This window comes from Oncorhynchus kisutch, linkage group LG14 (assembly GCF_002021735.2).
Source record: "Oncorhynchus kisutch isolate 150728-3 linkage group LG14, Okis_V2, whole genome shotgun sequence".
In the NCBI taxonomy this organism is placed as follows: domain Eukaryota; kingdom Metazoa; phylum Chordata; class Actinopteri; order Salmoniformes; family Salmonidae; genus Oncorhynchus; species Oncorhynchus kisutch.
The window spans coordinates 59584821-59600208 of NC_034187.2; the positions used below are offsets into that span (position 1 = coordinate 59584821).

The following is a 15388-nucleotide window of genomic DNA, read 5'->3' on the forward strand; positions in this document are numbered from 1 at the left end:
TGGAAAGATTGATTGATGGATAGGATAGGAAAGAATAGCCTGAACGTATGAAAGTTGGTTCGGTCTCTCTAGCTTGAACGGTTCAAGAGTTAATATTATTTTTGGTGGGTTATTATATGCTAAGTTGTACTCATTTAAATTGTTTTAGTTTAGAACGTTTAGAAAATGTTAAAATAATTAGAAAAAGTATGTAAGAAATCTAGTGGTCTTGCCTTCAGCAAGCACATTAATTATAATGGATTGGATTTATATTAAGCCTTTTGACCAATTGATGCACTCAAAGAGCTTTTCTAAAGAAAGGTTGACATTTTGGATGCTTTTAATTAAAACATCAGTAGTTAACGACACAAGCATGGATATACATGGTTCATTGTTGCAAAGGTTCCTTGTTTGACAAAGTGTTAATTGAATTGTATGAAAACATTATAATAAATGATCTTGCTTACCTAGTTGTTGATGTCACTGAAGTCAAAAGGGTAGGAAGTGGTGTGGTGTTGGTGGTTGTTGTTGGGGCAACAGTGGTGGTCAGGAGACCTAGAATAGAAATGGAAATACATTTTAGAGGGATTATAAACTTGTAATATGTCATATAACATTGATATATAAGTGTTTTCGAGATTGAGTATTATACACGTTACATGGTGTTTAATAACTCACTGTCATAAATAAACATAGAAATGACAACCGTATGGTAACAAAAGCAGCATACCTGAGACTTTTAAGACTTCCTGTAGAAAACCACTAGGGAGGTTGACATCTTCCTCTTTGTATACATACGTCACGTTTGCCGTGATCTCAGTGCCATCATCACTGTGGACGTAAAAATGGGTTTTGTGTGAGAGTTAAACATGTTCCTTTCATCCTGTTTAGCTGTACCAGCAGCAACTAAATGAAATCTGCAGAAATTCTAAAGAGTGCAGTTGAGAAAGACGGGTTGGTTCAAGGTTATGACGTTGTACTTACATGAGGTTGGCTTTCGGAAATTGAAACTGTTTGCCATCTGGTTCACTGAGAACCTTTTGGAGCTAAAAGGGGACAAAACATCAAGTTGTCAATTACTATCATGACCTGAACATGACCATGGATGTATCTTATGTGTAGAAGTACAGTATCTTACTAGTCTGTTAATTGAATCCTGTATCTGGGTTTCAGTCTCATTGGTGAGTGTGAGTCTATTACTTAGAGACTCCTGGGTTACATTGGTTATTTTGAAACCAAGGTCGATGGCAAATGAAGTATCTGTAAGTTCTGTGAGCACACAAAAAAATGGTCACTATAGCAACAGATCAAATTAACTGCTACAATTTAGGAGTTTCAACAACATTAAAAAACATTCAAGAAGTATTTAGATAGCAGGAGCAGTTGAATGTTTACTTATTAACAGATTATTTTATAGAGTGGAAAAAAATGTCTTCATGAAGCCTTATTTGTTGAACTCACTGATATAAGTTGCATTCTGGAAGGTGGTTTGAGTGGTCGTGAATTGAGGAGACAATTGCTTCTTGACGGCATCAAGGACATGATCCTCAGTGGGGACTGGTGTTTTGACGTTGAATATCAGTTTAACAAAAACTCCCACTGTGCCGAATCTAAGAGAAAATAATAATACATGGAAAATTACATTTCCTAAAGAAAATGTGTGTACTTGCTAACTTGTCTTAAAGTAATCATGGTTGTAAAATAAGTTACAGGATTGGTAGTCACTGCAGTAGTAATGGGAGTGACTGGTTATAATTGGAAAAAGAAAGTCGATGGAAAGATTGATTGATGGATAGGATAGGAAAGAATAGCCTGAACGTATGAAAGTTGGTTCGGTCTCTCTAGCTTGAACGGTTCAAGAGTTAATATTATTTTTGGTGGGTTATTATATGCTAAGTTATACTCATTTAAATTGTTTTAGTTTAGAACGTTTAGAAAATGTTAAAATAATTAGAAAAAGTATGTAAGAAATCTAGTGGTCTTGCCTTCAGCAAGCACATTAATTATAATGGATTGGATTTATATTAAGCCTTTTGACCAATTGATGCACTCAAAGAGCTTTTCTAAAGAAAGGTTGACATTTTGGATGCTTTTAATTAAAACATCAGTAGTTAACGACACAAGCATGGATATACATGGTTCATTGTTGCAAAGGTTCCTTGTTTGACAAAGTGTTAATTGAATTGTATGAAAACATTATAATAAATGATCTTGCTTACCTAGTTGTTGATGTCACTGAAGTCAAAAGGGTAGGAAGTGGTGTGGTGTTGGTGGTTGTTGTTGGGGCAACAGTGGTGGTCAGGAGACCTAGAATAGAAATGGAAATACATTTTAGAGGGATTATAAACTTGTAATATGTCATATAACATTGATATATAAGTGTTTTCGAGATTGAGTATTATACACGTTACATGGTGTTTAATAACTCACTGTCATAAATAAACATAGAAATGACAACCGTATGGTAACAAAAGCAGCATACCTGAGACTTTTAAGACTTCCTGTAGAAAACCACTAGGGAGGTTGACATCTTCCTCTTTGTATACATACGTCACGTTTGCCGTGATCTCAGTGCCATCATCACTGTGGACGTAAAAATGGGTTTTGTGTGAGAGTTAAACATGTTCCTTTCATCCTGTTTAGCTGTACCAGCAGCAACTAAATGAAATCTGCAGAAATTCTAAAGAGTGCAGTTGAGAAAGACGGGTTGGTTCAAGGTTATGACGTTGTACTTACATGAGGTTGGCTTTCGGAAATTGAAACTGTTTGCCATCTGGTTCACTGAGAACCTTTTGGAGCTAAAAGGGGACAAAACATCAAGTTGTCAATTACTATCATGACCTGAACATGACCATGGATGTATCTTATGTGTAGAAGTACAGTATCTTACTAGTCTGTTAATTGAATCCTGTATCTGGGTTTCAGTCTCATTGGTGAGTGTGAGTCTATTACTTAGAGACTCCTGGGTTACATTGGTTATTTTGAAACCAAGGTCGATGGCAAATGAAGTATCTGTAAGTTCTGTGAGCACACAAAAAAATGGTCACTATAGCAACAGATCAAATTAACTGCTACAATTTAGGAGTTTCAACAACATTAAAAAACATTCAAGAAGTATTTAGATAGCAGGAGCAGTTGAATGTTTACTTATTAAGAGATTATTTTATAGAGTGGAAAAAAATGTCTTCATGAAGCCTTATTTGTTGAACTCACTGATATAAGTTGCATTCTGGAAGGTGGTTTGAGTGGTCGTGAATTGAGGAGACAATTGCTTCTTGACGGCATCAAGGACATGATCCTCAGTGGGGACTGGTGTTTTGACGTTGAATATCAGTTTAACAAAAACTCCCACTGTGCCGAATCTAAGAGAAAATAATAATACATGGAAAATTACATTTCCTAAAGAAAATGTGTGTACTTGCTAGCTTGTCTTAAAGTAATCATGGTTGTAAAATAAGTTACAGGATTGGTAGTCACTGCAGTAGTAATGGTAGTGACTGGTTATAATTGGAAAAAGAAAGTCGATGGAAAGATTGATTGATGGATAGGATAGGAAAGAATAGCCTGAACGTATGAAAGTTGGTTCGGTCTCTCTAGCTTGAACGGTTCAAGAGTTAATATTATTTTTGGTGGGTTATTATATGCTAAGTTAAACTCATTTAAATTGTTTTAGTTTAGAACGTTTAGAAAATGTTAAAATAATTAGAAAAAGTATGTAAGAAATCTAGTGGTCTTGCCTTCAGCAAGCACATTAATTATAATGGATTGGATTTATATTAAGCCTTTTGACCAATTGATGCACTCAAAGAGCTTTTCTAAAGAAAGGTGGACATTTTGGATGCTTTTAATTAAAACATCAGTAGTTAACGACACAAGCATGGATATACATGGTTCATTGTTGCAAAGGTTCCTTGTTTGACAAAGTGTTAATTGAATTGTATGAAAACATTATAATAAATGATCTTGCTTACCTAGTTGTTGATGTCACTGAAGTCAAAAGGGTAGGAAGTGGTGTGGTGTTGGTGGTTGTTGTTGGGGCAACAGTGGTGGTCAGGAGACCTAGAATAGAAATGGAAATACATTTTAGAGGGATTATAAACTTGTAATATGTCATATAACATTGATATATAAGTGTTTTCGAGATTGAGTATTATACACGTTACATGGTGTTTAATAACTCACTGTCATAAATAAACATAGAAATGACAACCGTATGGTAACAAAAGCAGCATACCTGAGACTTTTAAGACTTCCTGTAGAAAACCACTAGGGAGGTTGACATCTTCCTCTTTGTATACATACGTCACGTTTGCCGTGATCTCAGTGCCATCATCACTGTGGACGTAAAAATGGGTTTTGTGTGAGAGTTAAACATGTTCCTTTCATCCTGTTTAGCTGTACCAGCAGCAACTAAATGAAATCTGCAGAAATTCTAAAGAGTGCAGTTGAGAAAGACGGGTTGGTTCAAGGTTATGACGTTGTACTTACATGAGGTTGGCTTTCGGAAATTGAAACTGTTTGCCATCTGGTTCACTGAGAACCTTTTGGAGCTAAAAGGGGACAAAACATCAAGTTGTCAATTACTATCATGACCTGAACATGACCATGGATGTATCTTATGTGTAGAAGTACAGTATCTTACTAGTCTGTTAATTGAATCCTGTATCTGGGTTTCAGTCTCATTGGTGAGTGTGAGTCTATTACTTAGAGACTCCTGGGTTACATTGGTTATTTTGAAACCAAGGTCGATGGCAAATGAAGTATCTGTAAGTTCTGTGAGCACACAAAAAAATGGTCACTATAGCAACAGATCAAATTAACTGCTACAATTTAGGAGTTTCAACAACATTAAAAAACATTCAAGAAGTATTTAGATAGCAGGAGCAGTTGAATGTTTACTTATTAAGAGATTATTTTATAGAGTGGAAAAAAATGTCTTCATGAAGCCTTATTTGTTGAACTCACTGATATAAGTTGCATTCTGGAAGGTGGTTTGAGTGGTCGTGAATTGAGGAGACAATTGCTTCTTGACGGCATCAAGGACATGATCCTCAGTGGGGACTGGTGTTTTGACGTTGAATATCAGTTTAACAAAAACTCCCACTGTGCCGAATCTAAGAGAAAATAATAATACATGGAAAATTAAATTTCCTAAAGAAAATGTGTGTACTTGCTAGCTTGTCTTAAAGTAATCATGGTTGTAAAATAAGTTACAGGATTGGTAGTCACTGCAGTAGTAATGGTAGTGACTGGTTATAATTGGAAAAAGAAAGTCGATGGAAAGATTGATTGATGGATAGGATAGGAAAGAATAGCCTGAACGTATGAAAGTTGGTTCGGTCTCTCTAGCTTGAACGGTTCAAGAGTTAATATTATTTTTGGTGGGTTATTATATGCTAAGTTAAACTCATTTAAATTGTTTTAGTTTAGAACGTTTAGAAAATGTTAAAATAATTAGAAAAAGTATGTAAGAAATCTAGTGGTCTTGCCTTCAGCAAGCACATTAATTATAATGGATTGGATTTATATTAAGCCTTTTGACCAATTGATGCACTCAAAGAGCTTTTCTAAAGAAAGGTGGACATTTTGGATGCTTTTAATTAAAACATCAGTAGTTAACGACACAAGCATGGATATACATGGTTCATTGTTGCAAAGGTTCCTTGTTTGACAAAGTGTTAATTGAATTGTATGAAACATTATAATAAATGATCTTGCTTACCTAGTTGTTGATGTCACTGAAGTCAAAAGGGTAGGAAGTGGTGTGGTGTTGGTGGTTGTTGTTGGGGCAACAGTGGTGGTCAGGAGACCTAGAATAGAAATGGAAATACATTTTAGAGGGATTATAAACTTGTAATATGTCATATAACATTGATATATAAGTGTTTTCGAGATTGAGTATTATACACGTTACATGGTGTTTAATAACTCACTGTCATAAATAAACATAGAAATGACAACCGTATGGTAACAAAAGCAGCATACCTGAGACTTTTAAGACTTCCTGTAGAAAACCACTAGGGAGGTTGACATCTTCCTCTTTGTATACATACGTCACGTTTGCCGTGATCTCAGTGCCATCATCACTGTGGACGTAAAAATGGGTTTTGTGTGAGAGTTAAACATGTTCCTTTCATCCTGTTTAGCTGTACCAGCAGCAACTAAATGAAATCTGCAGAAATTCTAAAGAGTGCAGTTGAGAAAGACGGGTTGGTTCAAGGTTATGACGTTGTACTTACATGAGGTTGGCTTTCGGAAATTGAAACTGTTTGCCATCTGGTTCACTGAGAACCTTTTGGAGCTAAAAGGGGACAAAACATCAAGTTGTCAATTACTATCATGACCTGAACATGACCATGGATGTATCTTATGTGTAGAAGTACAGTATCTTACTAGTCTGTTAATTGAATCCTGTATCTGGGTTTCAGTCTCATTGGTGAGTGTGAGTCTATTACTTAGAGACTCCTGGGTTACATTGGTTATTTTGAAACCAAGGTCGATGGCAAATGAAGTATCTGTAAGTTCTGTGAGCACACAAAAAAATGGTCACTATAGCAACAGATCAAATTAACTGCTACAATTTAGGAGTTTCAACAACATTAAAAAACATTCAAGAAGTATTTAGATAGCAGGAGCAGTTGAATGTTTACTTATTAACAGATTATTTTATAGAGTGGAAAAAAATGTCTTCATGAAGCCTTATTTGTTGAACTCACTGATATAAGTTGCATTCTGGAAGGTGGTTTGAGTGGTCGTGAATTGAGGAGACAATTGCTTCTTGACGGCATCAAGGACATGATCCTCAGTGGGGACTGGTGTTTTGACGTTGAATATCAGTTTAACAAAAACTCCCACTGTGCCGAATCTAAGAGAAAATAATAATACATGGAAAATTACATTTCCTAAAGAAAATGTGTGTACTTGCTAGCTTGTCTTAAAGTAATCATGGTTGTAAAATAAGTTACAGGATTGGTAGTCACTGCAGTAGTAATGGGAGTGACTGGTTATAATTGGAAAAAGAAAGTCGATGGAAAGATTGATTGATGGATAGGATAGGAAAGAATAGCCTGAACGTATGAAAGTTGGTTCGGTCTCTCTAGCTTGAACGGTTCAAGAGTTAATATTATTTTTGGTGGGTTATTATATGCTAAGTTATACTCATTTAAATTGTTTTAGTTTAGAACGTTTAGAAAATGTTAAAATAATTAGAAAAAGTATGTAAGAAATCTAGTGGTCTTGCCTTCAGCAAGCACATTAATTATAATGGATTGGATTTATATTAAGCCTTTTGACCAATTGATGCACTCAAAGAGCTTTTCTAAAGAAAGGTTGACATTTTGGATGCTTTTAATTAAAACATCAGTAGTTAACGACACAAGCATGGATATACATGGTTCATTGTTGCAAAGGTTCCTTGTTTGACAAAGTGTTAATTGAATTGTATGAAAACATTATAATAAATGATCTTGCTTACCTAGTTGTTGATGTCACTGAAGTCAAAAGGGTAGGAAGTGGTGTGGTGTTGGTGGTTGTTGTTGGGGCAACAGTGGTGGTCAGGAGACCTAGAATAGAAATGGAAATACATTTTAGAGGGATTATAAACTTGTAATATGTCATATAACATTGATATATAAGTGTTTTCGAGATTGAGTATTATACACGTTACATGGTGTTTAATAACTCACTGTCATAAATAAACATAGAAATGACAACCGTATGGTAACAAAAGCAGCATACCTGAGACTTTTAAGACTTCCTGTAGAAAACCACTAGGGAGGTTGACATCTTCCTCTTTGTATACATACGTCACGTTTGCCGTGATCTCAGTGCCATCATCACTGTGGACGTAAAAATGGGTTTTGTGTGAGAGTTAAACATGTTCCTTTCATCCTGTTTAGCTGTACCAGCAGCAACTAAATGAAATCTGCAGAAATTCTAAAGAGTGCAGTTGAGAAAGACGGGTTGGTTCAAGGTTATGACGTTGTACTTACATGAGGTTGGCGTTGGGAAATTGAAACTGTTTGCCATCTGGTTCACTGAGAACCTTTTGGAGCTAAAAGGGGACAAAACATCAAGTTGTCAATTACTATCATGACCTGAACATGACCATGGATGTATCTTATGTGTAGAAGTACAGTATCTTACTAGTCTGTTAATTGAATCCTGTATCTGGGTTTCAGTCTCATTGGTGAGTGTGAGTCTATTACTTAGAGACTCCTGGGTTACATTGGTTATTTTGAAACCAAGGTCGATGGCAAATGAAGTATCTGTAAGTTCTGTGAGCACACAAAAAAATGGTCACTATAGCAACAGATCAAATTAACTGCTACAATTTAGGAGTTTCAACAACATTAAAAAACATTCAAGAAGTATTTAGATAGCAGGAGCAGTTGAATGTTTACTTATTAAGAGATTATTTTATAGAGTGGAAAAAAATGTCTTCATGAAGCCTTATTTGTTGAACTCACTGATATAAGTTGCATTCTGGAAGGTGGTTTGAGTGGTCGTGAATTGAGGAGACAATTGCTTCTTGACGGCATCAAGGACATGATCCTCAGTGGGGACTGGTGTTTTGACGTTGAATATCAGTTTAACAAAAACTCCCACTGTGCCGAATCTAAGAGAAAATAATAATACATGGAAAATTACATTTCCTAAAGAAAATGTGTGTACTTGCTAGCTTGTCTTAAAGTAATCATGGTTGTAAAATAAGTTACAGGATTGGTAGTCACTGCAGTAGTAATGGGAGTGACTGGTTATAATTGGAAAAAGAAAGTCGATGGAAAGATTGATTGATGGATAGGATAGGAAAGAATAGCCTGAACGTATGAAAGTTGGTTCGGTCTCTCTAGCTTGAACGGTTCAAGAGTTAATATTATTTTTGGTGGGTTATTATATGCTAAGTTATACTCATTTAAATTGTTTTAGTTTAGAACGTTTAGAAAATGTTAAAATAATTAGAAAAAGTATGTAAGAAATCTAGTGGTCTTGCCTTCAGCAAGCACATTAATTATAATGGATTGGATTTATATTAAGCCTTTTGACCAATTGATGCACTCAAAGAGCTTTTCTAAAGAAAGGTTGACATTTTGGATGCTTTTAATTAAAACATCAGTAGTTAACGACACAAGCATGGATATACATGGTTCATTGTTGCAAAGGTTCCTTGTTTGACAAAGTGTTAATTGAATTGTATGAAAACATTATAATAAATGATCTTGCTTACCTAGTTGTTGATGTCACTGAAGTCAAAAGGGTAGGAAGTGGTGTGGTGTTGGTGGTTGTTGTTGGGGCAACAGTGGTGGTCAGGAGACCTAGAATAGAAATGGAAATACATTTTAGAGGGATTATAAACTTGTAATATGTCATATAACATTGATATATAAGTGTTTTCGAGATTGAGTATTATACACGTTACATGGTGTTTAATAACTCACTGTCATAAATAAACATAGAAATGACAACCGTATGGTAACAAAAGCAGCATACCTGAGACTTTTAAGACTTCCTGTAGAAAACCACTAGGGAGGTTGACATCTTCCTCTTTGTATACATACGTCACGTTTGCCGTGATCTCAGTGCCATCATCACTGTGGACGTAAAAATGGGTTTTGTGTGAGAGTTAAACATGTTCCTTTCATCCTGTTTAGCTGTACCAGCAGCAACTAAATGAAATCTGCAGAAATTCTAAAGAGTGCAGTTGAGAAAGACGGGTTGGTTCAAGGTTATGACGTTGTACTTACATGAGGTTGGCGTTGGGAAATTGAAACTGTTTGCCATCTGGTTCACTGAGAACCTTTTGGAGCTAAAAGGGGACAAAACATCAAGTTGTCAATTACTATCATGACCTGAACATGACCATGGATGTATCTTATGTGTAGAAGTACAGTATCTTACTAGTCTGTTAATTGAATCCTGTATCTGGGTTTCAGTCTCATTGGTGAGTGTGAGTCTATTACTTAGAGACTCCTGGGTTACATTGGTTATTTTGAAACCAAGGTCGATGGCAAATGAAGTATCTGTAAGTTCTGTGAGCACACAAAAAAATGGTCACTATAGCAACAGATCAAATTAACTGCTACAATTTAGGAGTTTCAACAACATTAAAAAACATTCAAGAAGTATTTAGATAGCAGGAGCAGTTGAATGTTTACTTATTAAGAGATTATTTTATAGAGTGGAAAAAATGTCTTCATGAAGCCTTATTTGTTGAACTCACTGATATAAGTTGCATTCTGGAAGGTGGTTTGAGTGGTCGTGAATTGAGGAGACAATTGCTTCTTGACGGCATCAAGGACATGATCCTCAGTGGGGACTGGTGTTTTGACGTTGAATATCAGTTTAACAAAAACTCCCACTGTGCCGAATCTAAGAGAAAATAATAATACATGGAAAATTACATTTCCTAAAGAAAATGTGTGTACTTGCTAGCTTGTCTTAAAGTAATCATGGTTGTAAAATAAGTTACAGGATTGGTAGTCACTGCAGTAGTAATGGTAGTGACTGGTTATAATTGGAAAAAGAAAGTCGATGGAAAGATTGATTGATGGATAGGATAGGAAAGAATAGCCTGAACGTATGAAAGTTGGTTCGGTCTCTCTAGCTTGAACGGTTCAAGAGTTAATATTATTTTTGGTGGGTTATTATATGCTAAGTTATACTCATTTAAATTGTTTTAGTTTAGAACGTTTAGAAAATGTTAAAATAATTAGAAAAAGTATGTAAGAAATCTAGTGGTCTTGCCTTCAGCAAGCACATTAATTATAATGGATTGGATTTATATTAAGCCTTTTGACCAATTGATGCACTCAAAGAGCTTTCTAAAGAAAGGTTGACATTTTGGATGCTTTTAATTAAAACATCAGTAGTTAACGACACAAGCATGGATATACATGGTTCATTGTTGCAAAGGTTCCTTGTTTGACAAAGTGTTAATTGAATTGTATGAAAACATTATAATAAATGATCTTGCTTACCTAGTTGTTGATGTCACTGAAGTCAAAAGGGTAGGAAGTGGTGTGGTGTTGGTGGTTGTTGTTGGGGCAACAGTGGTGGTCAGGAGACCTAGAATAGAAATGGAAATACATTTTAGAGGGATTATAAACTTGTAATATGTCATATAACATTGATATATAAGTGTTTTCGAGATTGAGTATTATACACGTTACATGGTGTTTAATAACTCACTGTCATAAATAAACATAGAAATGACAACCGTATGGTAACAAAAGCAGCATACCTGAGACTTTTAAGACTTCCTGTAGAAAACCACTAGGGAGGTTGACATCTTCCTCTTTGTATACATACGTCACGTTTGCCGTGATCTCAGTGCCATCATCACTGTGGACGTAAAAATGGGTTTTGTGTGAGAGTTAAACATGTTCCTTTCATCCTGTTTAGCTGTACCAGCAGCAACTAAATGAAATCTGCAGAAATTCTAAAGAGTGCAGTTGAGAAAGACGGGTTGGTTCAAGGTTATGACGTTGTACTTACATGAGGTTGGCTTTCGGAAATTGAAACTGTTTGCCATCTGGTTCACTGAGAACCTTTTGGAGCTAAAAGGGGACAAAACATCAAGTTGTCAATTACTATCATGACCTGAACATGACCATGGATGTATCTTATGTGTAGAAGTACAGTATCTTACTAGTCTGTTAATTGAATCCTGTATCTGGGTTTCAGTCTCATTGGTGAGTGTGAGTCTATTACTTAGAGACTCCTGGGTTACATTGGTTATTTTGAAACCAAGGTCGATGGCAAATGAAGTATCTGTAAGTTCTGTGAGCACACAAAAAAATGGTCACTATAGCAACAGATCAAATTAACTGCTACAATTTAGGAGTTTCAACAACATTAAAAAACATTCAATAAGTATTTAGATAGCAGGAGCAGTTGAATGTTTACTTATTAAGAGATTATTTTATAGAGTGGAAAAAAATGTCTTCATGAAGCCTTATTTGTTGAACTCACTGATATAAGTTGCATTCTGGAAGGTGGTTTGAGTGGTCGTGAATTGAGGAGACAATTGCTTCTTGACGGCATCAAGGACATGATCCTCAGTGGGGACTGGTGTTTTGACGTTGAATATCAGTTTAACAAAAACTCCCACTGTGCCGAATCTAAGAGAAAATAATAATACATGTAAAATTACATTTCCTAAAGAAAATGTGTGTACTTGCTAGCTTGTCTTAAAGTAATCATGGTTGTAAAATAAGTTACAGGATTGGTAGTCACTGCAGTAGTAATGGTAGTGACTGGTTATAATTGGAAAAAGAAAGTCGATGGAAAGATTGATTGATGGATAGGATAGGAAAGAATAGCCTGAACGTATGAAAGTTGGTTCGGTCTCTCTAGCTTGAACGGTTCAAGAGTTAATATTATTTTTGGTGTGTTATTATATGCTAAGTTAACTCATTTAAATTGTTTTAGTTTAGAACGTTTAGAAAATGTTAAAATAATTAGAAAAAGTATGTAAGAAATCTAGTGGTCTTGCCTTCAGCAAGCACATTAATTATAATGGATTGGATTTATATTAAGCCTTTTGACCAATTGATGCACTCAAAGAGCTTTTCTAAAGAAAGGTTGACATTTTGGATGCTTTTAATTAAAACATCAGTAGTTAACGACACAAGCATGGATATACATGGTTCATTGTTGCAAAGGTTCCTTGTTTGACAAAGTGTTAATTGAATTGTATGAAAACATTATAATAAATGATCTTGCTTACCTAGTTGTTGATGTCACTGAAGTCAAAAGGGTAGGAAGTGGTGTGGTGTTGGTGGTTGTTGTTGGGGCAACAGTGGTGGTCAGGAGACCTAGAATAGAAATGGAAATACATTTTAGAGGGATTATAAACTTGTAATATGTCATATAACATTGATATATAAGTGTTTTCGAGATTGAGTATTATACACGTTACATGGTGTTTAATAACTCACTGTCATAAATAAACATAGAAATGACAACCGTATGGTAACAAAAGCAGCATACCTGAGACTTTTAAGACTTCCTGTAGAAAACCACTAGGGAGGTTGACATCTTCCTCTTTGTATACATACGTCACGTTTGCCGTGATCTCAGTGCCATCATCACTGTGGACGTAAAAATGGGTTTTGTGTGAGAGTTAAACATGTTCCTTTCATCCTGTTTAGCTGTACCAGCAGCAACTAAATGAAATCTGCAGAAATTCTAAAGAGTGCAGTTGAGAAAGACGGGTTGGTTCAAGGTTATGACGTTGTACTTACATGAGGTTGGCGTTGGGAAATTGAAACTGTTTGCCATCTGGTTCACTGAGAACCTTTTGGAGCTAAAAGGGGACAAAACATCAAGTTGTCAATTACTATCATGACCTGAACATGACCATGGATGTATCTTATGTGTAGAAGTACAGTATCTTACTAGTCTGTTAATTGAATCCTGTATCTGGGTTTCAGTCTCATTGGTGAGTGTGAGTCTATTACTTAGAGACTCCTGGGTTACATTGGTTATTTTGAAACCAAGGTCGATGGCAAATGAAGTATCTGTAAGTTCTGTGAGCACACAAAAAAATGGTCACTATAGCAACAGATCAAATTAACTGCTACAATTTAGGAGTTTCAACAACATTAAAAAACATTCAAGAAGTATTTAGATAGCAGGAGCAGTTGAATGTTTACTTATTAAGAGATTATTTTATAGAGTGGAAAAAAATGTCTTCATGAAGCCTTATTTGTTGAACTCACTGATATAAGTTGCATTCTGGAAGGTGGTTTGAGTGGTCGTGAATTGAGGAGACAATTGCTTCTTGACGGCATCAAGGACATGATCCTCAGTGGGGACTGGTGTTTTGACGTTGAATATCAGTTTAACAAAAACTCCCACTGTGCCGAATCTAAGAGAAAATAATAATACATGGAAAATTACATTTCCTAAAGAAAATGTGTGTACTTGCTAGCTTGTCTTAAAGTAATCATGGTTGTAAAATAAGTTACAGGATTGGTAGTCACTGCAGTAGTAATGGGAGTGACTGGTTATAATTGGAAAAAGAAAGTCGATGGAAAGATTGATTGATGGATAGGATAGGAAAGAATAGCCTGAACGTATGAAAGTTGGTTCGGTCTCTCTAGCTTGAACGGTTCAAGAGTTAATATTATTTTTGGTGGGTTATTATATGCTAAGTTATACTCATTTAAATTGTTTTAGTTTAGAACGTTTAGAAAATGTTAAAATAATTAGAAAAAGTATGTAAGAAATCTAGTGGTCTTGCCTTCAGCAAGCACATTAATTATAATGGATTGGATTTATATTAAGCCTTTTGACCAATTGATGCACTCAAAGAGCTTTTCTAAAGAAAGGTTGACATTTTGGATGCTTTTAATTAAAACATCAGTAGTTAACGACACAAGCATGGATATACATGGTTCATTGTTGCAAAGGTTCCTTGTTTGACAAAGTGTTAATTGAATTGTATGAAAACATTATAATAAATGATCTTGCTTACCTAGTTGTTGATGTCACTGAAGTCAAAAGGGTAGGAAGTGGTGTGGTGTTGGTGGTTGTTGTTGGGGCAACAGTGGTGGTCAGGAGACCTAGAATAGAAATGGAAATACATTTTAGAGGGATTATAAACTTGTAATATGTCATATAACATTGATATATAAGTGTTTTCGAGATTGAGTATTATACACGTTACATGGTGTTTAATAACTCACTGTCATAAATAAACATAGAAATGACAACCGTATGGTAACAAAAGCAGCATACCTGAGACTTTTAAGACTTCCTGTAGAAAACCACTAGGGAGGTTGACATCTTCCTCTTTGTATACATACGTCACGTTTGCCGTGATCTCAGTGCCATCATCACTGTGGACGTAAAAATGGGTTTTGTGTGAGAGTTAAACATGTTCCTTTCATCCTGTTTAGCTGTACCAGCAGCAACTAAATGAAATCTGCAGAAATTCTAAAGAGTGCAGTTGAGAAAGACGGGTTGGTTCAAGGTTATGACGTTGTACTTACATGAGGTTGGCGTTGGGAAATTGAAACTGTTTGCCATCTGGTTCACTGAGAACCTTTTGGAGCTAAAAGGGGACAAAACATCAAGTTGTCAATTACTATCATGACCTGAACATGACCATGGATGTATCTTATGTGTAGAAGTACAGTATCTTACTAGTCTGTTAATTGAATCCTGTATCTGGGTTTCAGTCTCATTGGTGAGTGTGAGTCTATTACTTAGAGACTCCTGGGTTACATTGGTTATTTTGAAACCAAGGTCGATGGCAAATGAAGTATCTGTAAGTTCTGTGAGCACACAAAAAAATGGTCACTATAGCAACAGATCAAATTAACTGCTACAATTTAGGAGTTTCAACAACATTAAAAAACATTCAAGAAGTATTTAGATAGCAGGAGCAGTTGAATGTTTACTT

General features: G+C 35.5%; 1 protein-coding gene across 1 annotated transcript in view; it reads right to left on the minus strand.

The window, feature by feature from the left end:
• The window catches only part of LOC109886189 (mucin-2-like), a 36787-nt gene that overhangs the window by 11074 nt on the left and 10325 nt on the right, over positions 1-15388 (minus strand). The window contains exons 28-71 of the mRNA XM_031788666.1: positions 15130-15260; positions 14976-15037; positions 14722-14822; positions 14459-14546; positions 13701-13849; positions 13378-13508; positions 13224-13285; positions 12970-13070; positions 12707-12794; positions 11950-12098; positions 11627-11757; positions 11473-11534; positions 11219-11319; positions 10956-11043; positions 10199-10347; positions 9877-10007; positions 9723-9784; positions 9469-9569; positions 9206-9293; positions 8448-8596; positions 8125-8255; positions 7971-8032; positions 7717-7817; positions 7454-7541; positions 6696-6844; positions 6373-6503; positions 6219-6280; positions 5965-6065; positions 5702-5789; positions 4945-5093; positions 4622-4752; positions 4468-4529; positions 4214-4314; positions 3951-4038; positions 3193-3341; positions 2870-3000; positions 2716-2777; positions 2462-2562; positions 2199-2286; positions 1441-1589; positions 1118-1248; positions 964-1025; positions 710-810; positions 447-534 (exon numbers count right to left, since the gene is read on the minus strand). Of these exons, the coding sequence (XP_031644526.1) occupies positions 447-534; positions 710-810; positions 964-1025; positions 1118-1248; positions 1441-1589; positions 2199-2286; positions 2462-2562; positions 2716-2777; positions 2870-3000; positions 3193-3341; positions 3951-4038; positions 4214-4314; positions 4468-4529; positions 4622-4752; positions 4945-5093; positions 5702-5789; positions 5965-6065; positions 6219-6280; positions 6373-6503; positions 6696-6844; positions 7454-7541; positions 7717-7817; positions 7971-8032; positions 8125-8255; positions 8448-8596; positions 9206-9293; positions 9469-9569; positions 9723-9784; positions 9877-10007; positions 10199-10347; positions 10956-11043; positions 11219-11319; positions 11473-11534; positions 11627-11757; positions 11950-12098; positions 12707-12794; positions 12970-13070; positions 13224-13285; positions 13378-13508; positions 13701-13849; positions 14459-14546; positions 14722-14822; positions 14976-15037; positions 15130-15260 (4630 nt within the window). The remainder of the gene's footprint in view (positions 1-446; positions 535-709; positions 811-963; positions 1026-1117; positions 1249-1440; positions 1590-2198; positions 2287-2461; positions 2563-2715; positions 2778-2869; positions 3001-3192; positions 3342-3950; positions 4039-4213; positions 4315-4467; positions 4530-4621; positions 4753-4944; positions 5094-5701; positions 5790-5964; positions 6066-6218; positions 6281-6372; positions 6504-6695; positions 6845-7453; positions 7542-7716; positions 7818-7970; positions 8033-8124; positions 8256-8447; positions 8597-9205; positions 9294-9468; positions 9570-9722; positions 9785-9876; positions 10008-10198; positions 10348-10955; positions 11044-11218; positions 11320-11472; positions 11535-11626; positions 11758-11949; positions 12099-12706; positions 12795-12969; positions 13071-13223; positions 13286-13377; positions 13509-13700; positions 13850-14458; positions 14547-14721; positions 14823-14975; positions 15038-15129; positions 15261-15388) is intronic.